General features: G+C 41.8%; 1 protein-coding gene across 1 annotated transcript in view; it reads right to left on the reverse strand.

Annotated features, from left to right (window-relative positions):
• The window catches only part of LOC110503120 (disks large homolog 5), a 124,320-nt gene that overhangs the window by 76,625 nt on the left and 20,196 nt on the right, over positions 1-27,499 (reverse strand). Inside the window, exon 2 of the mRNA XM_036959905.1 lies at positions 1,258-1,326. Within this exon, the coding sequence (XP_036815800.1) occupies positions 1,258-1,326 (69 nt within the window). The remainder of the gene's footprint in view (positions 1-1,257; positions 1,327-27,499) is intronic.

Consider the following 27,499-nt stretch of genomic DNA (forward strand, 5'->3'; position numbering starts at 1 on the left):
CAGGTGGCAAGGGCCCTTACCCGACATAGGCCCAATGCCAAATCGACCCCTAAACCCTCCTCCCTGCCCTACGCACTTGTGGAGATCTGAGAGGATTTGATTTGTATAAGCAGTGTGGTGAAAGTTACCTCCACCTAGCCCATCAAAGATCAAGACGAAGCTATAACTATATTGTTTATTAGGCTGCACCTGTCAAATCCTCTCAGATCTCCAGAAGCGCATAGATGTCGATTTGGAGGACTCTTGAGGCAACAATGGAGATTGAGAGTGCTTGTGTCATACTTCATGAAATACATAAGCCAAACAATCCAAAGTAAAGTAGCACATCGTTATTATGAATAATGTGACAACAATAATCAACAAACCAGGGGGCAAAATGTGGCACATGACGTCTTCATGACTACGTTTAAAGGGACATCCTGTGATTTAAACAATAACAAAGCGGACAAACTGTTTTTTAACTAAGCTCGAGGCAGTTGGGAGCTGAAGTCTTTAAGAACCAATGGCTATATACCATTCATTTGGATGTAACAATCCCAGATGGCCCCTTTAACCGTTGACTTGTGAGTGTAATCAGTCCAACACTCCAGCCATGTCTCAATTCATTAAATCAAAGGGCCTATGTTGCAGTGTTGACATAAACAAAACAGCTCTATATGTTTTCTTTCTGGACCTCTGACTGAAGACAACAACAAGCACCACAACAGAGTCCTGCGTTCCTCTCCTCTTTCAGTAGCTCTGCCCTGCAGGGCAATCCCTCTGGCCTCCACCCAAATGACACCTCATTCCCTATATAGTGCACTACTTGTGACCAGGCCCGATAGGGCTCTGGTAAAATGTAGTGCACCATGTAGGGAATAGGGTGCCATTTGGTACACAGCCTCTATCTCTCTCCCTCAGAGAGAGAATGGCTCAATGAAAACCATTCTGGGGGGTTGGTGGGTTGCTTTTGTAAATCCTTTTACATCTGTGTAATCACTTGTTTGTGCTGACTGAAAGTCAGAAATAGCATGCTGTCTGGTTGGTTAGCCAGTTCTCTGGACCACATTCACCTAGTTTTCTAATCCATAACAACGATACATTTATATTCAAACATTCACACTACTACAGGATTTTTCCAGAAATCCTAGTTGGAGGATTCCGGATTTCCTGTTTATTTCCGCCTGATTCCAGGAATATTCCAACTTGAGTTTCTGGCAAACCTGGGAATTTTGTAACCCTACTACTGCCAAAAGAGAGAAACCCATCCAGGCTCACCTGCGCTACTGAGGGAAGTGCTGCTTTCAGAGTCAGACGGCATGGTAGACAAAACACTGTAGGTGGACCCTGCCAAACAGGACACAAAGACATTAAAGTCAGTCCATTTATACAATACATCCTTACTGTTCATCAAAACAAAAATGTGTCTGGAAGTTGACTAATTCAAACATGTAACTGTAACTAATCTGATGTACGTAAGAAGTGTGTTGTACCGGCCTGCCTGTTTTGTGTTTGTGATTCAATAAAATGTTTGAAATTCAACATAAAAATAAACGGAAATGTGTATTTTTGCTGTCTGTGAAATCCCAACGCTGTTGACACCACACATTTATAGTGACATTCATTAATCGTGCTCTGATTACATCAGCACCTTGGGTGTGATAAAAGTGCTTCACAAATTAAATGTATTATCATTATTATCTATAGTACCGTAGCCTACTGTAGTATTGTGCCTCAATGCTGTGTATTACTCAGTGACTAACTACACTACACAGGCTTGGTTGAGTTTAAAGGGGTTATTCATAGATCAGTAAGAGACTTTGGTTCAACTTCAGATGAGAGACAGACAGACGACAGGCAGACAACAGACAGACAGAGGACAGACGGACAGACGACAGGCAGACAACAGACAGACAGAGGACAGACGGACAGACGACAGGCAGACAACAGACAGACAGAGGACAGACGGACAGACGACAGGCTTTGGTCGGGTCTGACAGAAGAGCCAGAGCACACGCCATCGACATCCAGATGACATACAACTCTGTTGAAGGGACAATCTGCAGTACAAACAACAACAAAGTGGACACCCCATCACTGTTTGGGTAAACAGCTGAGGGATAGGAGCAATGTAACCACTCTCAAATGAATAGAGCTAAGGATGCAAGGTGGGACCATGGACTTACCACGTTATACAGTGTTATACAGTGTTTGTTTACAATTACATTGTTTCCAAACAACGGAGCCTGCTTATATTTTGGTTCTGATGGGGTACGACAGTTTAACTAAGCTAATGAGGCATTAATAAGTTATATTCTTGGTGCATACATTTTTGCACTTAAATGCATGATATTATATTCACTTAATTACTTACCTATTGTTGTTGCATTGTCTTGAAGGTGAACTTGCAAGAAAGCATTTCATTGCATTATGTACTCCACATATATCATGTGTATATAACTAATACAAATTGAAGAGACAGAATCATTCGATCACTTGTTTTGGTACTGCTTGTTTTTGGTCACAGGTTCAGGAGTAGCTGAAGAATTGCAACATTTATCTGAAGCTAACACTGCAAATAGCACTGCTGGGTGATTTGAAAAGTCGTAGTCAATCGATCAATAATACTCTTAGCGAAATCTGTAGAAGCTATGAGAATAGAAAGGTTCAAAGGTTTTGTGAAACCTCACAGCACGGTTGAAAAATATATGGCATAGATGGTGTTCAGAGATGGATGGGAGGGGTTGAGTGTATCTGTAGGGTTAGACTAAAAATAACAAAAAACAAGATAAACAATGTAAAATATACTGTCCGTAGAATGTAAATAGTATGTTTAGGCTGGAAGTAGAAGTATTGTTGTCCATTAGTTTACTCCAATTATAAAGAAGGAATGCAGAAACCGCTCCGCTATTTCCTGGTTTCTAAAACTCAAATAGTTTGCCTAGTATCAGTTGATGTGACAAAACAAGATGGTAGAATGATTCTCTACACTATACTATCTAAACTGCTGTAAAATGTATTCTCCATAAGCAAAGTATTGTATGTTCAGCTGTTTGAAGCTAGTGTACAAAACCACAAGTAAAAGACCAAAAACGAACCTTAAGAACGGAAAGCAGAGATAGAGCACACAAAATAGCTCTACCACTTCTAATACTTGCTTTCAAAGAAAATGACAGATCCTTAACTCCCATTTCTATGTGAATTTGGTCACCAAAAAGTTACATATTGCCCCTTTAAAAAATAAATATATTTACAAATAAAGTCAAGGAGTCGGAAAGTGTTCAGACCCCTTGACTTTTCCCACATTTTGTTACATTACAGTCTTACTCGAAATTTGCTTAAATAAAAAATGTTCCTCAGCAATCTACACAAAATATCCCATTGTAAAAAACAGAAATACTTTATTTACATAAGTATTCAGACCCTTTACTATGAGACTCGAAATTGAGCTCAGGTGCATCCTGTTTCCATTGATCATCCATGAGATGTTTCTACAACTTGATTGGAGTCCACCTGTGGTAAATTCAATTGATTAGACATGATTTGGAAAGGCACATACTTGTCTATATAAGGCCCCACAGTTGACAGTGCATGTCAGAGCAAAAACCAAGCCATGAGGTCGAGACAGGATTGTGTCGAGGCACAGATCTGGGGAAGTGTACCAACAAAATGTCTGCAGCAAGACCACAGTGGCCTCCATCATTCTTAAACGGAAGAAGTTTGGAACCACGAAGACTCTTCCTAGAGCTGGCCGCCCGGCCAAACTGAGCAATCGGGGGAGAAGGGCCTTGGTTACGGAGGTGACCGTGAACCCGATGGTCACTCTGACAGAGCACCAGAGTTCCTCTCTGAAGATGGGAGAACCTTCCAGAAGGACAACCATCTCTGCAGCACTCCACCAATCAGGCCTTTATGGTAGGGTGGCCAGACGGAAGCCACTCCTCAGTAAAAGGCACGTGACAGCCCGCTTGGAGTTTGTCAAAAGGCACCTAAAGACAGACCATGAGAAACAAGATTCTCTGGTCTGATGAAACCAAGATTGAACTCTTTGGCCTGAATACCAAGTGTCACGTCTTGAGGGAACCTGGCATCATCCCTACAGTGAAGCATGGTGGTGGCAGCATCATGCTGTGGGGATGTTTTTCAGACGCAGGGACTGGAAGACTAGTCAGGATCAAGGGAAAGATGAATGGAGCAAAATACAGAGAGATTCTTGATGAAAAGCGCTCTGGATCAGGTTAGGACCTCAGACTGGGGCGAAGGTTCACCTTCCAACAGGACAATGACCCTAAGCACACAGCCAAGACAGCGCAGGAGTGGCTTTGGGACAAGTCTCTGAATGTCCTTGAGTGGCCTAGCCAGAACTTGAACCCGATTGAACATCTCTGGAGACCTGAAAAATAGCTGTGCAGCAATGCTCCCCATCCAACCTGACAGAGCTTGAGAGGATCTGCAAAGAATGGGAGAAACTCCCCAAATATATGTGTACCAAGCTTGTAGCGTCATACCCAAGAAGACTCTGTAATCGCTGCCAAAGGTGCATCAACAAAGTACTGAGTAAAGGGTCTGAATACTGAATACTTATACATTTGCAAGCATTTCTACAAACTTGTTTTTGCTTTGTCATTATGGGGTATTATGTGTAGATTGATAAGGGAAAAAACAAATTATTCAATTTTAGAATAAGGCTGTAACGTAACAAAATGTGGAAAAGGCCAAGGGGTCTGAATACTTTCTGAATGCACCGTATAGGGGATTGGAAATGATGCAGACAATTACATTGATAGAAGCCACAATCTGCAATATTAAAGCTGATCTACCCACTACATTTTTTTGTTGAATAATAATAATAATAATAATAATAATAGAACTTCATATCATTCATTTAAGTTTAAAAAAAATATATACCAATTGCAGATTGCCCCTTTAAAGCCACAAACATCCATAACCCCCTGGCCTGTCACCCAGCACAACACAAAGCCTTAGCACATTCATTAACTTCTACTTGGCTCCAGGATGGAAGAGAACAGCTGATAGAACAGTTTTTTTTTAGCAACTTCTGGCCATGATGTAAGGCCTACCTACTACTCAAGTCAAAAAGAGCCAGCCAGGGAGACAAACTGTTCTATTTACCCACATCCCAGCAAGAGCACTATATCAATCCCTCTATGGCAACGTTCCCACTAGCTATAGGAGACTGTGGTTTGATTAAAACTAAGCAGAAAGAGAGAGAGAGAGAGACAAAAAGAGAGAGTCCAGAGAGAGAGCGAGAGATCCCAGGCTTACAGTACAGAGTCTTTTCCCCCAGCCAGCAGAATAGTGAAAGAAAAGAGGGATGTGCCTGAGGACCAGAACAGAACAGAGACATCCATCCCCATGGATCAAGTCCGCTTTGTTCTCTACAGCTTGAGTTTCCCATCAGTCTGTTTGAGGCTGTGTCCCAAATGGCACCATACTCCCTATAGTGCACTGCTTTTGGCTAAAGCTCATGAGGGCCCATGAGGCCCTGTTCAAAAGAATGCACTACATAGGGAATAGGGTGCCATTTCAGACGCAGCCTGAGAGTGTCACAATGGGCAAGGTCCACGCCTCACTCACTTTCTGGCTTCTTGGAAACCATGTGACATTATCTGGAACTTTACTGCTGCAGTAGCTGAGATAGCTAGTGTGTGGGTGTGTGTGTGTGTGTGTGAGTGTGTTTGTGTGTGTGCGCCTGTCCTACCTCGTTTGTAACTCATTTGTGTTGATTACTTTGCCACAGCAAAGCAGCTGTGCTCTTCCCTGAACCGGGCGATAAAAAGTTCAGATCAGTGGCAGTCTGTGCTGTTTAAGATGAGGGAGGACGGTTTATTTAAAACATTTATGAGCATGGCATTATTTCTATTACAGCATTTTGGACACTCATTAATTTTCCATTCAACCAGCTCGATGTAACATCGATAGGTTTAGGCTATTATATGATACTTGAATTTTCCCTATACCCATCATGGGGTTAATACTAGCCTACGAATCTAAGTTTATAACCTAGGTGCACAGGTAGAGAGACAAATTAAAGTAATCAAGGTGACAAACAGTGACACATTCAATACAGCCTTGCATAATCCTGCCGGTATCTAGCTGATCTAGGGTGTAATCATTAGTCCAAACAGTTGCAAACGAGAGTTTCTATTGAACAAATTCAGGTAGGCTTATCCACACTTCATTCTGTTTACTTCCATTCAAGAAAAGTTTTTCACCTGAACACACAGTCAATTTTCATAGCAGCCACATACAAACAGCATTATCACTTTCCTCGTTGTATAATTCCTTCTCGGATCTACACCCGCTCCTCCTCTCACCTTCTCCCTTCGAGTATGGACTTCGGTGGACAACAAAACAGCTGTCTGTGACGAGGCAAAAAAAATAAGAATTCCATGCCAAAACTTCATACCATAACCGCTAAGCGCTACATAGCCTACATCGTTGTCACCATATTAACATCGTCAACATAGCTAATAGAACTAAGGTGTTAGTAAACCTTCTACAATCACACCGTACAGTGTAGAGCAAGCAGTTTAACAGTTACACTGGCTGGCCCTGGTATTTTGTCAAGGCAGCAGCTACTCTTCAAGGGGTCCAGCAACATTAAGGCAGTTATATACAATATTACATGACATTACATTTCAAAATATTTTTCACAACAGATTAAGTGTTTTCGCTCAAGCCACTACTCTACTACCACATACCTATAATACAAGATCCATGTGTACGTGTGTGTAGAGTGTGTGTCTTATCATGTGGGGCGGCAGCGTAGCCTAGTGGTTAGAGCGTTGGACTAGTAACCGCAAGGTTGCAAGTTCAAACCCCCAAACTGACAAGGTAAAAAACTGTCGTTCTGCCCCTAAACAGGCAGTTACATTGAAAATAAGAATTTGTTCTTAACTGACTTGCCAAATAAAGGTAAAAGTGTGTGTGTGTCCCCGCTGTTGTTTTTTTAATCTGATTCTTCTACTTGCATCATTTACCTGATATGGAATAGAGTTCCATGTAGCCATGACTCTATGTAGTACTGAGCACCTCCCATAGTCTGTTTTGAAAATGACATCAACTTTCCCAACAACATCGACTGTTTTAGAGACTGAGAGACAGTGTCTGGTATTGCTCCAGTCCTAACAACATCAAACTGTTTTAGAGACTGAGAGACAGTGTCTGATAGTGCTCCAGTTCTCTCGGTCAGAATAAGCAACAAGAGGACTTGGAAAGCAGATCAGCTCCTGTAGAATGGCACTATGATTATTGTGAGTAACCTAATTTGTGTTGCTTATCTTCGCCTTCTAGTGAGTTACAAACTGTCATCTCCTACCATTCTGATAGAAGTGGTGAAAGTAAAAGTTGCAGGTTACATTATTATATTCTGAGAGAGCAACTTGGCATAATATATCCTGAAACGACTGTCAAAAAACATGGTTGTAACTTTAATCTGTTTGTTATTCCATTGGTTACCTCTAGGCAGATCCCACAAGGGCCGAGTGGCCCACATTCACTGAATATGGCACCTGTAAATGAGTAATCACAAGTAAAACCTTTCTCGTGAATGACCTCATTACTGAGCGCAAAGTTGATTGCACGTTTCTCACTGAAACATGGCAGTCTTCAGACTGTAGTGCCGTTGTTATTGAAGCCTTCCGCCAGACTACAGCTTTACATATTCTATCAGCCTCTATTTTTACTAATGCTCTCAGCTATAAGGACATTTTATTTGGTGAATACTGTTTAAATGTCAGCCACCCGTGCTGGCCTTAACCCTGTATAGGCCACCAAAGCACTGCCCCATTTTCTTTACTGATTTCTCTGAACTATTGGCTATTGTCCTTGAGAACTATGATATAAATCATTGTGTTGGGTGATTTTAATATTCATGTTGGCAAAGAGACTGATTCCAAGGCCATTGAATTCATTAATCATTTGTGCTCTATGGACTTTATCTAACAAATTACTGGGCCCACCCATAACCGCAGCGATAGTATGGACCTGGTTATTACCACGAGGCTTTCCATTGACATACCCTCTATTGCTGATGTTGCTTTATCTAATCCTACTGTGTATTTTTTTACCAACTTGTAGCCCATAGCACAGGGTAATACGGAAAGCATTATTAAGACTATCTGAATTTGCAACAGATTTTATTGATTGTGTGAACAATACTCCATCATCTATTCTGCCTTCCACTTTGATGAGTTAGTTGATAACTTTAATAACAAATTAAGGGCAACTATTAATGCCATAGCTTCAGTAAAGTTGAAGAACACCACATCCAAAACGGAGCCCCTTGGATAAATGAGGAAACGAATAAATTAAAGAGAAATTGCTGGATATCAGTCAAGCAAGACCTGATGAGAAGTTTGATGATATGTGCCCTAGCAAAGCCACTACGGATTTATTTTGCTCAGGAAAGTGATATCACAACTTAAACCTTCTACCTGCCTTCTCCATCCTATCCCCAACACCTTCTTCGAACGAGTTTGTATTTGCATATCAGAAGAAGTGCATGCTATTGTTAATCACTCCCTGATCACAGGCAATTTCCCTACTGCACTAAAAACTGCTATGGTGAAAAGTAATCTAGATTCTTCAGCTCTTAACAATTTTCGGGCAATCTCCAACCTTCCATTCTTAAGCAGAATTCGGGAGAAATTTGTTTTCAAACAGCTAAATACATTTTTAAGTGACAACTGTATTTAAAAAAAAATCCAATCTGGATTTCATGCCCACTACAGCACAGAGATGGCCTTAGTTAAAGTGGTAAATTATCTTAGAGCCAATACAGATGCCAAACAACTCTCTGTCCTTGTACTCTTGGATTGAAGTGCTGCATTTGACACTGTTGACGCTGATGTCCTGCTGGACACACTGGAGAAGTGGGTTGGCCTCTCCGGTCCAGTTCCAAATTGGTTTAGGACCTATTTAACCGGTCAAGAGTTTTTTTCACCCTTGGTGAACATTACTCAGAGAAAATACATATAAAACGTGGCGTTCCACAAGGTTAAATTTTGGGTCCGGAACTGGTCAGTTTATATACAGTACCAGTCAAAGTTTGGACACACCTACTCATTCAAGGGGTTTTCTTTATTTTTACTATTTTCTACATTGTAGAATAATAGTGAAGACATCAAAACTATGAAATAACACATGGAATCAGGTAGTAACCAAAAAAGCGTTCAACAAATCAAAATATATTTTATATTTGAGATTCTTCAAAGTAGCCACCCTTTTCCTTGATGACAGCTTTGCACACTCTTGGCATTCTCTCAACCAGCTTCACCAGGCATGATTTTCTAACAGTCTTGAAGGAGTTCCACATATGCTGAGCACTTGTTGGCTGCTTTTCCTTCACTCTGCGATCCAACTCATCCCAAACCATCTGTAACGGTTTTCTTGTGGTGAAGGAGAGGCGGACCAAAATGCAGCGTGGTGGTTATTCATGTTTCTTTAATATAGACTCTATACATGAATAAACTAACAAAACAATAAATGTGCGAAAACCTAAACAGCCCTATCTGGTGCAAACACAGAGACAGGAACAATCACCCAGAAACACACAGTGAAACCCAGGCTACCTAAGTATGATTCTCAATCAGAGACAACTAATGACACCTGCCTCTGATTGAGAACCATACTAGGCCGAAACATAGAAATACCCAAAACATAGAAAAACAAACATAGACTGCCCACCCCAACTCACGCCCTGACCATACTAAGTAATGACAAAACAAAGGAAATAAAGGTCAGAACATGACACCATCTCAATTGAGTTGAGGTCGGGTGATTGTGGAGGCCAGGTCATCTGATGCAGGTCATTGTCCTGTTGAAAAACAAACGGTAGTCACACTAATCTCATACCAGATGGGATGGCATATTGCTGCAGAATGCTGTGGTAGCCATGCTGGTTTAGTGTGTCTTGAATTCTAAATAAACCACAGACAGTGTCACCATCAAAGCACCCTCACGCCATCACACCTCCTCCTCCATGCTTCTCGGTGGGAACCACACATGCGGAGATCATACGTTCATCTACTCTGTGTCTCAGAAAGACACGGCAGTTGGAACCAAAAATCTCAAATGTGGACTCATCAGACCAAAGGACAGATTTCCACCGGTCTAATGTCCATTGCTCATGTTTCTTGGCCCAAGCAAGTCTCTTCTTTTTGTTTGTGTCCTTTAGTAGTGATTTCTATGCAGCAGTTCAACCATGAAGGCCTGATTCACACAGTCTCCTCTGAACAGTTGATGTTGAGATGTGTCTGCTCCTTGAACTCTGAAGCATTTATTTGGGCTGCAATTTCTGAGGCTGGTAGCCCTGTGGCAGTCCTCATGAGAGCCAGATTCATCATAGCGCTTGATGGTTTTTGCGACTGCACTTGAAGAAACTTAAAAAATGCAAGAAATTTTCCGGATTGACTGAACTTCATGTCTTAACGTAATGATGGACTGTCGTTTTTCTTACCAAACGCATTAAGGAGGAAAGAATACCAAAAATGTACTTTTAACAAGGCACAGCTGTTAATTGAAATGCATTCCAGGTGACTACATCATGAAGCTGGTTGAGAGAATGAGAAGAGCGTGCAAAGCTATCATCAAGGCAAAGGGTGGCTACTTTGAAGAATCTCAAATATAAAACATATTTTTGATTTGTTTAACACTTTTTTGGTTACTACATGATTCCATCCATATTATTTCATAGTGTTGATATCTTCACTATTATTCTACAATGTAGAAAATAGTAAAAATAAAGAAAAACCCTGGAATGAGTAGGTGTGTCCAAACTTTTGAATGTATGTTACCCCTTAGCAGCGTTATCAGAAAGCACAGCATTGATTTTCACTGCTACACAGGCGATACACAACTGTACATTTCTGTGTCATCAGAGGATTTTAGCTCCACGGATAAATTATTAGACTGTATTAGTGATTTAAATATGTGGATGGCTCACAACTTCCTCCAGCTAAATCAAGACAAGACCAAGGAACTTTTTGTTAGAGCCAAAATTGAGAGAGATAATCTGGCCGCACATTTGAAGTCATAAAGATAAAACACCAGGTAAAAAACCTAGGTGTTAGTTTAGATTCTGAACTCAATTTCGAATTGTACATTAGGAATATGACCGAAATAACTTTTTACTACTTGGAGGATCATTGCCGATGTGCGGCCATTTCTCTCCCAGGCTGATACAGCGACTCATCCATGCTTTTATAACAAGTGTCATCAGACTACTGTAAAGGCCCTTTACTAGCCCAAATACTTTTGACATTATCGATCATAGTCTGCTGCTGGAAAAACGTATGTGAATTTGCACCCCCTGCTATATTGTGGATAAAGAGTTACCTGTCTAACGGAACACAGAGGGTGTTCATTAATGGAAGCCTCTCCAACATAATCCATGTAGAATCAGGAATTCCCCTGGGCAGCTGTCTAGGCCCATTACTTTTTTCTATCTTTACTAATGATATGCCACTGGCTTTGCCAGAGTGTGATGTATGCGGATGACTCAACACCATATATTTGATACAACAGTAGTTAAGATGAGGAGAAGTATGTCCATAATAAAGCGCTGCTCTACCTTTTTAACAACACTATCAACAAAGGACTTAGGAAAATTGCAATTGGCTCAGAACAGGGCAGTACGGCTGGCCCTTGGATGTACACAGAAAGCTCTTCACAGTCCCCAAGTCCAGAACAGACTATGTGAGGCGCAAAGTACTACATAGAGCCATGACTACAAGGAACTCTATTCCACATCAAGTAACTGATGCAAGCAGTAAAATTAGATATTTTTTTAAAGATTAAAAAACACTTTATAGAAGAGCAGGGACTGTGAAGCAACACAAACATAGGCACAGACACATATATACACACACATACACACACAATACCTACACATACACATGGATTTTGTACTGTAGATATGTGGTAGTGTTGGAGTAGGGGCCTGAGGGCACACAGAGTGTTGTGAAATCTGTGAATGTATTGTAATGTTTTAAAATTGTATAAACTGCCTTAATTTTGCTGGACCCCAGGAAGAGGGGGATCCATAATAAATACAAATGCTCTCCTGTCTGGTCTAACCAAGAAAGTCATTGGTCAACTGCAAAACATACAGAATGATGCAAGCACGGGAACTGATTAAGAGCAGACGGAGAGCACACATTACAACGGTCTCTGCACTGGTTACCTGTTACTTTTAGAATACATTTTAAGATTCTTCTATTGGTTTTTAAATCAATCCACGAATGTGCACCCCAATACATGTCAGACATGCTTTTAAGTTATGTACCCAGTAGGTCCCTCAGGTCCTCTGGCACTGTCATTTTAACTATCCCAAAGCCTAGGACAAGGAGGCATGGAAAAGAAGCCTTTAGTTACTATGCCCCCAGCCTCTGGAATAGATGCCAAAAAACCTGAGGGGGCCGAAACTGTAGATATTTTTAAAACAGATATTTTTACTTTTCCTTAGGGTGCTTTTTAGAAGTTCAGTTTTTATTTGTTTTTTCCTTTGAAGCACATTGTGTTGCATTCCATATCTGAAATGTGCTGTATAAATAAAGCTTGATTTGATTTTGAAGAGCCCTCTAGTGCATATCTTGTGGGTATGCATGGGTGTCTAAGCTGTGTGCTAGTCGTTTAAACAGACAGCTTGGTGCATTCAGCCTGTCAACACTTTTTCCACAAAAAAAAGTTGAGAAGAGAACTAACACTCTCTCCTCTACTTTGAGCCATGAGAGATTGACTTGCATTTATTTATGTTAGTTCACTTCTCTGTAGACATTTAAAAGCCAGCTGTGCTGCCCTGTTCTGAGACAATTGCAAGTCCTTCTTTGCAGCACCTGACCACACAACTGGACATTAGTCCAGGTTCGACAGAACTAGGGCCTGTAGGACCTGCCTTGTTGATAGTATTGTTAAGAAGGCAGAGCAGCGCCTCATTATTGACAGACGTCTCCCCTCCTTAGCTATTGTTGCATCAACCTGTTTTGACCATGACTTGCTCAATTTCCACATTATTCATTACAATATTTCATTTAGGGTTTAGTGAATGATTTGTCCCAAATACAAAGCTTTTAGTTTTTGAAATATTTAGGACAATCTTATTTCTTGCCAACCATTCTGAAACTGACCGCAGCTCTTTGTTAAGTGTTGCAATGATTTCACTCACTGTAGTAGTTGACGTGTATAGTGTTGAGTCATCTGCATGCATAGACACCAGTAAGATGAACTAGACAGCTGCCCTGGGGAATTCCTAATTCTACCTGGATTATGCTGGAAAGGCTTCCATTAAAGTTCACCCTCTGTGTTCTGTTAGACTCTGTAGCCACAATGTAGAAGCCGGTGTAAAGCCATACGTTTTTCCAGCAGCAGACCTTCATCGATAATGTCAAAAGCCGCAACAAAGTCTAACAAAACAGCTCCCACAATCTTTCTATCATCAATTTCTCTCAGCCAATAAGTCATTTCAAATCAATTCAAATTGTATTTGACGCATGCACCAAATACAAAAGGTGTAGGTAGACCTTACCATGAAATGCTTACTTACAATCCCTTAATAAAATATTTACAAAATAAACTAAAGTAAAAAATAATAAAAAAGTAACACAATAAAATAACAATAACGAGGCTATATGCAGGGGGTACCAGTACCGAATCAATGTGTGGGGGTACAGGTTAGTCGAGATAATTTGTACATGTAGGTATGAGTAAAGTGACTATGCATGGATAATAGACAGCAGTGTAAAAACAAATGGAAGGGGTGGAGTGTCAATGTAAATAGGCTGGGTGGCCATTTGATTAATTGTTCAGCAGTCTTATGGCTTGGGGGTAGAAGCTGTTAAGGGGCCATTGGGTCCTAGACTTGGCGCTCTGGTACTGTTGCCATGCGGTAGCAGAGAGAACAGTTTATGACTTGGGTGACTGGAGTCTTTGACCATTTTTGGGGCCTTCCTCTGACACCGCCTAGTGTATATGTCCTGGATTGCAGGAAGCTTGGCCCCGGTGATGTACTGGGCCATATGCACTACCCTCTGTAGCCAAGCAGTTGCCATACCAGGCAGTGATGTAACCGGTCAGGATGCTCTCGATGGTGCAGCTGGGGCCCCATGCCAAATATTTTCAATCTTCTGGGGTGGAAAGGTGTTGTCGTGCCCTCTTCAGGACACTGTCTTGGTGTGTTTGGACCATGATAGTTTGTTGGTGATGTGGACTCCAAGGAACTTGAACCTCTCAACCCGCTCTACTACAGCCCCGTTGATGTTAATGGGGGTCTGACGGCCCGCCTTTTCCTGTACTCCACGATCAGCTCCTTTGTCTTGCTCACATTGAGGGAGAAGTTGTTGTCCTGGTACCACACTGCCAGGTCTCTGGACCTCCTCCCTATAGGCTGTCTCATCGTTGTCGGTGATCAGGCCTACCACTGTTGTGTCGTACAAGAAGGGAGTAAGCACGCACCCCTGAGGGGCACCAGTGTTGAGGATTAGCGTGCCAGGTGTGTTGCGGTCTACCCTTACCATCTGAGTCCAGGATCCAGTTGCAGAGGGAGGTGTTTAGTCCCAGGGTCCTTAGCTTAGTGATGAGCTTTCTGGGTACTACAGTGTTGAACGCTGAGCTGTAGTCAATTAACAGCATTCTCACATAGGTGTTCCTTTTGTCCAGTTGGGAAAGGGCAGTGTGGGGTGCGATTGAGATTAAGTCGTCTGTGGGGCAGTATGCCCATTGGTGTGGGTCTAGGGTTTCCGGGATGATGGTGTTGATGTGAGCCATGACCAGCCTTTCAAAGCATTTCATGGCTACCGAAGTGGTAATTTAGGCAGGTTACCTTCGCTTTCTTAGGCACAGGGACTATGGTGGTATGTTTGAAACATGTATTACAGACTCGGACAGGCAGAGGTTGAAAATGTCTGTGAAGACACATGCCAATTGGTCCTCACATGCTTTGAGTATACGTCCTGTCCTGTTAAATCGGTCTGGCCCTGCGGGTTTGTGAATGTTGACATGTTTAAAGGTCTGGCTCACATCGGCTACGGAGAGCATAATCACACAGTCATCCAGAACAGCTGGCAGCATGCATGCTTCAGTGTTGCTTGCCTCGAGGTGAGCATAAAAGGCATTTAACTCCTCTGGTAGGCTTGCGTCACTAGGCAGCTTACAGCTGGGTTTGCCTTTGTAGTCGGTAATAGTTATCAAACACTGCCACATCCAATGAGCGTCAGAGCCGGTGTAGTAGGATTCAATCTTAATCCTGTATTGACGCTTTGCCTGTTTGATGGTTCGTCTGAGGGCGTAGTGGTATTTCTTATAAGCGTCTGGATTAGTGTCCCGCTCCACGAAATCAGCAGCTCTGGCCTTTAGCTCTATGTGGATGTTGCCTGTAATCCATGGCTTCTGGTTGGGATATGTACGTACGGTCACTGTGGGGATGACAGTGACTGTACTTATTGATGAAGCCGGTGACTGAGGTGGTGTACTCCTCAATGCCATTGGATGAATCCTGGAACATATTCCAGTCTGTGCTAGCAAAACAGTCATGTAGCATAGCATCTGCGTCATCTGACCATTGATGTAAGTGTTGTGCATGTTGAATGTCCTTCCCTATAAGCATGCTGGAAGTCTGTTGTCAATTTGTTTGTATCTGGTCAAACACCACTTTCCAAATGTTTACAAAGGGTTGATAACAAGCTGATTGGTCGGCTATTTCAGCCAGTAAAATGGGGCTCTCTCCAGGTCTGAGGGCACACACTTTCTTCTAGGCTTATATTGAAGATATGGCAAATAGGAATGACAATAACGTCCACTATTGTCCTCAGTAATTTTCCAGGTTGTCAGACCCAGGTTACTTGTCCATTTTTTCACCTCTTCCAGACTCACTTTTCAGAAATAAAAATTACAATGCTTGTCTTTTATAATTTGGTCAGTTATATTTGGATTTGTAGTGTCGGCATTTGCTGCTGGCATGTCATACCTAAGATTGTAAATCTTGCCGATTAAAAAAATCATTAAAGTAGGCAATATCAGTGGGTTTTGTGATGAATGAGCCATCTGTTTCAATGAACGATGGAGCTGAGTTTGCCTTTTTTCCCAAAATTTAATTTAAGATGCTCCAAAGCTTTTTACTTTCATACTTTATATCATTTATCTTTATTTCATAGTATATTTTATATATTTTTTACAAGTTTTGTCACATGATTTATACATTTTCAGTACATTTGCCAATCGGTCATGCAGACAGTCATTCCTTTTGCCTTAACCATAACATTTTTCTTAATGGGTGCGTGTGTATTAGTAACTGGAATAAGCAATTTCATAAATGTGTCAAGTGCAGCATCTGGTTGCTCCTCATTACACACCACAGACAAGCAAATATTATTTACATAATTAACAGGAATCACTACAAAACTTATTGTATGACCTATTATACACTATATTAGGCACAGCCTTTGGAACTTTGGTTTTCCTAGATATGGCTACTATATTGTGATCGCTACATCCAATGGATTTGGATACTGCTTTAGAGAAGATTTCTTCAGCATTAGTAAAGATGTGATCAATACATGTTGATGATTTCATTCCTGTGCTGTTTGTAAATACCCTGGTAAGTTAACTGATTACCTGAACCAGGTTGCATGCACTGGTAACAGTTTAAAGCTTTATCTTGAGTGGGCAGGTTAATGAAAGCCAGTCAATAAAGGTCACACAGAAAATATACCTCTCTGTTGATATCAAGCATTTCACATATATCATCCAGATACTGACTGGTACCACTTGGTAGTCTATAGCTGCTTCCCACAATAATGGGCTTTAGGTGAGACAGGGGAACCTGTAGCCATATTACTTCAACAGCATTTAAACATGAGATCCTCTTTAAGCTTTACAGGAAATAGGCAGCAACACCGCACCCATTGCCATTTCTGTCTTTTCTGTAGATGTTATAGCCATGTATTGCTACCAGTGTATCATCAAAGGTACTATCTAAGTCGGTTTCAAAGATAGTCAGAATATGAATGTCATTTGTTACTAACAAGTTATTGATTTCTTGAACCTCGTTTCTTAGGCTACATATGTAAATGTGGGCTATTATTTGCACTTTCCTGGGATGCTTGATTGTTTTTATTGCTTTACTGGAAGGCTTATCAGAAGTAGACATGACAATGTTATTTATGTTTGAGCTGATAGTGCTTCCAACTAGGGCACACCGCCCCATTGTTAACAGTATAACTGTGGTTCATAGGCACATGATTGCTGTATACAATGGCTGTAGGTTCGACAGATGCATTCAGGGAGTTAGAGGGACATAAATTAGGTCACTTACATTGTGACTTCCAAAGCTCCTGGGATAATGTACATTTACTGCAGCATTACTACAATTCAGCGACACAATGGCAGGGATTATCTGAGCTGGGCTTGTATCATTGATAAATCATTGTCTCAACTCCGCCTTGTGTGGACAGAGTCCAGGAGCCACGATGATTTGGATGGACTCCATTATCTTCTGTTTCCAGAAGGTGTCAACGTTATCTATAAAAGTTATTCCAACAGAGCTAGTAATCTTTTAGCCAGGAGTGTAATGCCAGTAGCCTGCTGAATCTTTTACACCCAAGGCCCAATAATGGTACAGGGCCTGAAATAATTGGCTGCTTTTTGGAATCTTTCAGAGCTTGAATCAGTTCTTTAAAATACATTTTCAGCAGTTCCGAGCTAGTCCTCCTAATGTTGTTTAATCCCATATGGACTACGACAGCGTCAGCTCCCGGCAGCTGTCTCAGAACAGTCGGAAGCAGCCTTATAATGTCCTGTACTCGTGCTCCAGGATAGCACAGGGTTTTTGCCCTGGGAACCGAGATGTTTCTTACCATAGAGCTGCTGATGACGACAGCTTGTGCAATGGCCGAGGAGGTCCAGCCATTATTTCACAAACCCCTAAAGGACCGAAGGGTGGTGGGGCCCGATGGACCCGAGCCAGTTGTAGTATCCATCATGGATGATGAATGGGCTGGAGACTTAGACAGGCTCATGGTCTGATGAGGGGGAGTTCTGAGGATCTGAACCCGAGGAAGAAGCCACCAGAGAGGGAGACAGAAGGCGCAGGTACCTCCATTTTGAATCGGAAGCCCTCAGGGAAAAAGGCGCCGAAACCTCTGGATCCAGGGCAGCAAATGGTTTCTCATCTGTTTCCGGTCTGGCCTTACCTTCGCCTGGTGGCAATAAATTAATACAACCGAAAGCTTACCTGAAAGCTTACCTTGACTTGGAAGAGTTCCAGTGTTGGATAGCCTTAGCCAGCTAGCTAACATTAATAGCATTCCTCTCTGTTTGAGCCGGGTGTTTGAGTAGACTAAATTAGCTAATTACATTAGCTAGCTAAGTCAGTGAAAGTGAAAAACAAATACAATGAAATATAGCTAGCTTGCTCTCTCTGTTGCTTCTCCTTAATTTTTAAATAAATGAATTTGTTAAAAACTGTTCAATTACTGACTTTCTCTCTCTTTGAGTGAACTACTCATCACATTTTATGCACTGCAGTGCTAGCTAGCTGTAGCTTATGCTTTCAGTACTAGATTCGATCTCTGATCCTTTGATTGGGTGGAAGAGATGTCAGTTCATGCTGAGGACATCCTCCGGAAGTCGTCATAATTATTGTGTAAGTCTATGGAAGGCGGTGAGAACCATGAGCCTCCTAGGTTTTGAACTGAATTCAATGTACCCAGAGGAGAACGGAAATAGCTAGCACCCCATGGTGCTACTCTACTGAGTGCTGCTGAGGTTGCTGTAGACCTTCATTGCAAAACAGTGTGTTTTAAAAAATCAACAAAAAAATATAAGTTTCTGTACTGAATTTAATAATGCAGTACTAAATAAAATCAACATTTGCTGGTCGCGTGCACAGATTTGCAGATGTTATCGCAGATGTAGCCAAATGCTTGTGTTTCTAACTGCAAACAGTGCAGTAATAATACCTAGCTATACAAAACAAGACGCACATTATCCAAAAAGTAAAAACAAAGAAATTAAGAAATATCAAGCAACGAGCAATGTCAGAGTCCAGAATATAAATATATATACACACAATAGAGAGTATGATGGGGTGTTTCGACATGGTCAGTATATGAATAGAAAATGTGTGTACAACAGTAGTTTTATGGACGAGCCATGACTAGAATACAAAATATACATATAAAGTGGATACAACAGTATGTAAACCTCATTAAAGTGATCAGTGACCAATTACTCTATGTAAAGTGCCTTCAGAAAGTATTCACACCCCTTTATTTTTTCCACATTTTGTTGTGTTACAGACTGAATTTAAAATGGATTAAAACTAGATTGTTGTCACTGGCCTACACACAATACACCATCATGTCAAAGTGGAATTATATTTTTCGAAATATTTACAAATTAATAAATGAAAAGCTGAAATGTCTTAAGTCAATAACTATTCAACACCTTCGTTGTGGCAAGCCTAAAGTTCAGGAGTAAAAATACACATAATAAGATGCATGGACTCTGTGTGCAAAAATAGTGTTGAACATGATTTTTCAATTAATATCTCAAGTCTGTACCCCACACATACAATTATGTAAGGTCCCTCATCCGAGCAGTACATTTCAAACACATATTCAACCACAAAGACCAGGGAGGTTTTCCAATGCCTCGCAAAGAAGGACACCTATTGATAGATGGGTAAAAAAAAAAGGGAGGCTGTGTCATGTTATGGGTATGCTTGTAATCGTTAAGGACTGGGGAGTTTTTCAGGATACAAATTAAACAGATGGAGCAAAACACAGGAAAGATCCTAGAGGAAAACCTGGTCCAGTCTGCTGTCCACCAGACACTGGGAGAATAATTAACCTTTCAGCAAGGCAATAACCTAAAACACAAGGCCATATCTACACTGGAGTTGTTTACCAAGAAGACAGTGAATGTTTCTAAGTGGCCAAGTTAAATTTTTTACTTAAATCTTCTTGAAAATCTATGGCAAGACCTGAAAATGGTTGTCTAGCAATGATCAACAACCAATTTGACAGAGCTCAAAGCATTTTTAAAAGAATAATGGGCAAATGTTGCACAATCCATGTGTGGAAAGCTTGAGACTTTTGTTTTTTTGTTTTTACCTTTATTTAACTAGGCAAGTCTTAGAAACTTGCCCAGATAGACTTACAGCTGTAATCTCTGGCATAGGTGCTTCTACAAAGTATTCAATCAGGGGTATGAATACTTACAGAAATAAAATATTTCTCTATTTAATTTTCAATACATTTGCAAAAAAAAATCTAAAAACATGATTTCACTTGGGGGGAAAAACTATTTAATCCATGTTGAATTCAGGCTGTAGCACAACAAAATCAGGAATAAATCAAAGGGTATGAATACTATCTGAAGGCAGAGTACTTAGGGCAGCAGTCTCTAAGGTGCAGGGTAGAGTACCGGGTGGTAGCGCACTAGTAACAGTGACTAAAGTTCAGGGCAGGGTACTGGATGGAGGCCCGCTAGTGGTGACTGTTTAACAGGCTGATGGCCTGGAGATAGAAGCTGTTTTTCCCAGTCTCTCGGTCCCAACTTTGATGCACAGGTACTGACTCCTTCTAGATGGTAGTGGGGTGAACAGGCAGTGGCTCGGGTGGCTAAGGTTTTTGATGATCTTCTTGGCCTTTCTGTGACACCGGGCGCTGTATATATCTTGGAGGGCAGGCAGTGGGCCCCCGGTGATGCGTTGGGCTGACCACACCACCCTCTGGTGAGCCCTGCAGTTGAGGATGGTGCAATTGCCGTACCAGGCAGTGAAACAGCCCGACAGGATGCTCTCAATGGGGCTCTTTGGAAGTTTGTGAGGGGGGCTAAACCCAATTTCTTCAGCCTCCTGAGGTTGAAGAGGTGCTGTTGTGCCTTCTTCGCCATGCTGTCTGTGTGAAGTGACCATTTCAGGTCTTCAGTGATGTGCACGCCGAGAAACTTGAGGCTTTTGACCCTCTCCACTGCGGCCCCATCGATGTGGATGGGGGTGTGCTCTCTCTACAGTCTCCTGTAATCCACAATCAGCTACTTCGTTTTGTTGACTTTGAGGGAGAGGTTATTTTCCTGGCACCACTCTACCAGAGCTCTCACCTCCTTCCTGTAGGCTGTTTCATCATTGTTGGTAACCAGGCCTATCACTGTTGTGTCGTCAGCAAACTTGATGAATGAGTTGGAGACATGCGTGAGACTACAGGGGGGGGGCTGAGCAAGCACCCCTGTTGGGCCCCCATGTTGAGGATCAGCGTGGAGGAGGTGTCGATGCCTACCTTCAACACTTGGGTCGGCCCATCAGGATGTCCAGGACCCAGTTGCACAGAGAGGGGTTCAGAACCAGGGCCCTGAGCTTTATGATGAGCTTGTAGGCCACTTTGGTGTTGAAGGCTGAGCTGTAAATGATTAACAGAATTCTTACTTAGGTATTTATCTTGTCCAGTTGGGATAGCAGTGTGCATTGCAATGGAGATTGCGTCGTCCATGGATCTGTTGGGGCGGTATGCAAAGTATAGTGGACCTAGGTTGTCAGGTTAGGTGGAGGTGATATGGTCCTTAACTAGCCTCTCAAAGCACTTCATGATGACAGAAGTGAGTGCTACGGGGCAATAGTAATTTAGTTCAGTTACCGTCCCTTTCTTGGGTACAGGAACAATGGCTGACATATTGGATCAAGTGGGGACAACAGACTGGGATATAGACAGATTGAATATGTAATGTGTTAATAATAACACATTATCCTACAGTAATAAAAGTCAACAAAATATAAAGCCCTCTTGGGATCTGTGAAATAATGGCCCACTATCCCCTCAATTGAAAAGTCTAAATATAGTCTTGTAATAATAACAAAACATTTGAACAAGATGTCCCCTGAGAATTGACTTGGTAATGAATGTTTGATTTTTAACACTAAAGGGGTAGATCTGGGATAGAGTGACGGATGCATGGAGGAGATGAAAATATAAAAGACGAAATGCAGGGCATAAGGACCGAGACAGCTGGCAACATCCCAAATGGCAACCTATTCCCCTATTTAGTGTGATAGTTATTGGGAAGAAGCTGCCATTTAGGACACACACAGTCACTGAGACATTATTCTCTCCTAGCAAACTGCTCCATTCTGCCTTGTAGAAGAAAGTGAGCACAACTGGAAAAATGAAAATACACCACTGCTCACTGGTGTTTGGAGCAAGTGAAACAGAACACAGGGAAGACAAGCCATACGCACGCACCCACGCACACACACCCACGCACGCACGGAAGTGCGCGCACGCACGCACACACACACACACGCACGCACGCACGCACACACACAATACAAGCAGACGTGAAAAAAGACATCACACACCCCAATCTCTAATATGCTGCAGCAAAGTAATTTAGAGATCCACCAGAGACACAGAGCGTTCAGCGTTGCATCTGCCAGCACCATGCCCTGCAGCTACCGTCATATAGAGAGGTATGGCATGTTTCATTAATTTAGAAGAAAACAACCTTGGGCTCGTGAACGAAACCCCCAAACAGATAAGCGCTGCTATTAAGTACTGGTAGCAAGTCTAACATACTTATCAATGTTGTCTCAGTTCATATCGTCTCTCCCCCGTCAAAGGCATGCTACCATATCTGCCATCACTATTGTTGACTTCTGTTAATTTGCTAAGCCTTTCAACCCAATCTGTGATATTCCCTTAGGTAACATTAACAGCTCAAGTGCTATCCATCCAGAGTGCTTCTTCTCTCGGTTCCCCCTTCTCTCTCTGTCTATTTCCTACTCTGTCCCCCATTCTCTCTCTGTCTATTTCCTACTCTGTCCCCCATTCTCTCTCTGTCTATTTCCTACTCTGTCCCCCATTCTCTCTCTGTCTATTTCCTACTCTGTCCCCCATTCTCTCTCTGTCTATTTCCTACTCTGCCCCCCATTCTCTCTCTGTCTATTTTCTACTCTGTCCCCCGTTCTCTCTCTGTCTATTTCCTACTCTGTCCCCCATTCTCTCTCTGTCTATTTCCTACTCTCTCCCCTCTTCTCTCTCTCGGCCTGTGTGGATCAACATGAGGTTATCTAGCTCACACCCTGTGGGATGCAGCATGACTTCGGTCTATAGAGACAACAGAACAGAGCAGTAAGGCTGCTGTGTTGACAGTGCAGTATTGAAAGCCTGTCTTATTGCCTGGCTATACAGTGTTAATTTCATCACCTATTTCGCCAGGCTACTCTCCCAGTGGAACAAGCTCCCGGTAGAAAACGGGGCGACGTGACGTTTGGAGCCACTTGACTTATCATGACGAATGCAACGTTTCCATGGGAGAAAGCGTTTGCACCCACAAATTGACAGGGAAAAACACTAAGAGACAGGAGACATCTGAAAGTGCATCGTTCTGGTAATAACAGATTGATAATGCTAGCTAGTTAGTTTGCTGCAACCTATCAGACTGCTACTTCTGACACAACTTTGATCATGAGGTTATCTAGCTCACACCCTGTGGGGATGCTCCAGACCGAGACCCTTTGACTTGGCTGGGTGAGGTACATTTTAATTGGTTGCATCAGTGAGAGCTGAACATGATCACCTCACACAAACGTTTCAAAAAACGTCCTATCTTATGCCTACTAAAATCATGAATTGGTCAAACAGTAAAGTGCATTAGCCTCATGATTCCTGTAAAGAAAGTGTCTGCCCAGCCCCTGGGCCTGTTTCGCTGGGGCCTGCTGCTGTAATGAGGGAGCCACTTGATGTGCGCTCCGGGAGAGAGAATAATGTTTACTTGTCACGTGCGCAGAATACAACAGGTTAACTTACAAGCCCTAACCAACAGTGCAATTTTTTAGTACAAAAATAGGTATTAGGTAAGCAATGGATAAGTAAAGAAATACAAAAGAAAACAGTAAAATGACAGTGAAAATAACAGGCTATATACAGGTGGTACCGAACAGAGTCAATGTGAGGGGGCACCGGTTAGTCAGGCTAATTAATATGTACATGTAGGTATAGTTAAAGTGACTATGCATAGATGATAAACAGAGAGTAGCAGCAGTGTAAAAGAATGGGTTGGAGGGGGGAGGGATTAGAGGGACACAATGCAAATAGTCCGGGTAGCCAATGTGCGGGGGCACCGGTTAGTATGGATAACTGAGGTAATATGTAAGTAAATGTATAGGTAAAGTGACTATGCGTAGATGATAGACTTGCATAACATTTCAAAATCCAAATGCGGGAAATACATAGCTTTGGAAGCAACTACTGTTGTTCTCAGCTTTCTGTGGGTATATATTTTTATTAATATTGAGCTAAATAGCAACTATTTTACAACCAAGATATTTGATATGGCTTTAAGATATGATGCGTGAAATTGTCCATTGCAACGTGTTTTATAGGACAGGTGCGTAATTGGCGGAGAAGTCAGGCACAGGAGAGCAGAACTGGGTAATAACCCGGAGATTTATTAAGCAAAACCAACGGCATCCAGAACAACAAGATAAATGCCCGTCGTACGCTCACGGGGAACGTGCACAATCTCACACAAAGAAATGGGGGGAACAGAGGTTTAAATACACAACAAGTAAATGAGGGAATTGAAACCAGGTGTGAGGAAAAACAAGACAAAACAAATGGAAAATGAAAAGTGGATCGACGATGGCTAGAAGACAGGTCACGCCGACCGCCGAGCACCGCCCGAACAAGGAGAGGACCTAACTAGTCGTGACAACATTACATTTCCTGTTAGATTAATACATGACTACTAGCAGTGGGTTTTTATTATCACTTCCTCGTGTGGTGAATTAGCTCCAATTAAATGTGTCTATGATATTAGTTCTCATAAAGATGTAGGACAATTCATCTCTATTGAACAACAACATTTAGAAAATGATGGAGCCCTATTTTAACAGAATAATATAACAACAATAACATTGTCAACTCACAATTCATGACAATCACTGGATTAGGTTGCACATCAAAATATATTGAATCATGCATTCCTGCTTAGACATGTTAGATGAAACAACTTATTTATTGAATAGCCTTCCATCTCAGTAGTCTATTACACAGTCTAAAGCACTGTGAATGACTTCATAAGGTGATTACAATCCTTTTCTATTGTGTGACACTGTAGAAAGAAATTGGTGCGACCAAATCATGGGCTTATGTCACCAACTGAAAAAGTTAGTGGCACCAGTCTGGAGAATTGTCAAGGGGTGTGATTTTTAATCTGCTGCAGAGTAATGAGTTCTTCTGCCAATTTGGCTGCAGGGAAGAGAATCATGCGATAGGATGTTATGCTGAAAGATATGTTGGTAGGACAAGGCTACAGTGCCTTCAGAAAGTCCTCACAAACCTTTACCCTTTCTACATTTTGTTGTGTTACAGATTGAATTTAAAATGGATTAAATTTAGATTTGTGATCACTGACCTACACACAATATCCCAAATTGGAATGATGTTTTTTTAATTTATTTTTTTACAAATGAATAAAAAATTAGAAGAAGAAAAATGAAAAGCTGAAATGTATTGAGCCAATAAGTATTCAACCCCTTTGTTATGTAAATACTAAATCAGTTCAGGAGTAAACATTTGCTTAACAAGTCACATAGTAAGTTGCATGGACTCACTCTGTGTGCAATAATAGACGATTCATCTCTGTACCCCACACACACTATTATCTGTAAGGTCCCTCAGTCGAGCAGTGAATTTCAAACACAGATTCAACCAAAAACAAGGGAGGTTTTTCAATGCCTCACAAAGAGGGGCACCTATTGGTAGATGGGTAAAAAAAAGGAAGAAAAAAGCTAACATTGAATATCCCTTTGAGCATGGTGAAGTTATTATTACACTTTGGATGGTGTATCAATACACCCAGTCACTACAACGATACAGGCGTGCGTCCTAACTCATTTGTCGGAGAGAAAGGAAACTGCTCACTGATTTCACCATGAGGCCAATGGTGACTTAAAAACAGTTACAGAGTTTAATGGCTGCGATAGGAGAAAACTGAAGATGGATCAACAACATTGTAGTTACTCCACAAAACTAACCTACATGACAGAGTGAACAGGAAGAAGCCTGTACAGAATACAAATATTACAAAACATGCATCCTGTTTTCAATAAGGCACTAAAGTAAAACTTCAAAATATTTGGCAAATTAACTTTAGGTCCTGAATACAAAGTGTTATGTTTGGGGCAAATCCAACAATGCATCACTGAGTACCACTCTTTATATTTTCAAGCATGGTGATGGCTGCATCATGTTATGGGTCTGCCTCTCATCTGAGTCTTTGCATGTGTGTTGGAGTGACAGTAAAATAAATATGGTCAACTCAGATAGTCCGTGTAGCGTTTTTGTTAGCTATTTTGAAGTGCTATGGCTTGGGGATAGAAACTGTTCAGGTGCCTGTTGGTGTCAGACTTGATGCACAGGTACTGCTTGCCTTCTTCACGACTGTGCACGTGTCTGTGGACCATTTTAAGTTCTTAGTGATCTGGACACCGATTTCGACCCACTCCAATGCAGCCCCTTCAATCTGGATGGGGTGTGCTCCCCCCACCCATTTCCTGTAGTTCACGAGCAGCTCCTTGGTCTTACTGATGTTGAGGGAGAGGTTGTTGTTCCGGCCCCACACTGCCAGGTGATGATGATGGCGTTGGAATCGTGCGTGGCCACGCTGTCAAGGGTGAACAGCGAGTAAAGGTGGGGACACTGTGTTGAGGGTCAGCGTGGAATGGCCCGCAACAGCTGGGGATGGCCTGTCAGGAAGTCCAGCATCCAGAGGAAGAGGGAGGTGTTCAGGGTCCTAAGCATGGTGATGATCTTGGAGGGGACAATGGTGTTGAACGCTGAGCTGTATTCAATGAACAGCATTCTCACATAGGTATTCCTCTTTTCTAGGTGGGTGAGGGCAGTCTGGAGTGCAATTGAGATTGCATCGTCTATGAATCTGTAGGGGCAGTATGAAAATGGTAGTGTGTTTAGGGTGTCTAGAATGTTGGAGTTGATGTGGGATGATGTAGTTGATGTGTGCCTTAACCAGCCTCTCAAAGCACTTAATGATTACAGATGTGAGTGCTACAGGGTGGCAGTCATTGTGGCATGAATCCTTAGAGTTCTTGGGAACAGGAATGATGGTGGTCATCTTAAAATTACAGGATTACAGACTGGGACAAGGAGAGGTTGAAAATTACTGGCAATATACAGCCTTGCGGGTATTGACCTGATTAAAGAATTTATTCACGTCGGCCTCGGAGAGCGAGATCACCCAATCTTCTGGGTCGGTGGAGGACCTCACACCTGGCACGATGTTGCTATTGTCAAAGCGCCACCATTTCCTGGTTGCAAAAATTCTAATAGTTTGCCTAATTTAAGCTAATTTAAGCCTAATTTAAGTGAAAAAAATCGAAGCAGTCATTGTGTAGAAAATCATTGTACATTCTAAAACACTGTGAAATATATTTCCCATAACCAAAAATATAGTATATTCAGCTGTTTAAAGCTAAAGTAAAAGA

Source organism: Oncorhynchus mykiss, chromosome 23, assembly GCF_013265735.2.
Source record: "Oncorhynchus mykiss isolate Arlee chromosome 23, USDA_OmykA_1.1, whole genome shotgun sequence".
In the NCBI taxonomy this organism is placed as follows: domain Eukaryota; kingdom Metazoa; phylum Chordata; class Actinopteri; order Salmoniformes; family Salmonidae; genus Oncorhynchus; species Oncorhynchus mykiss.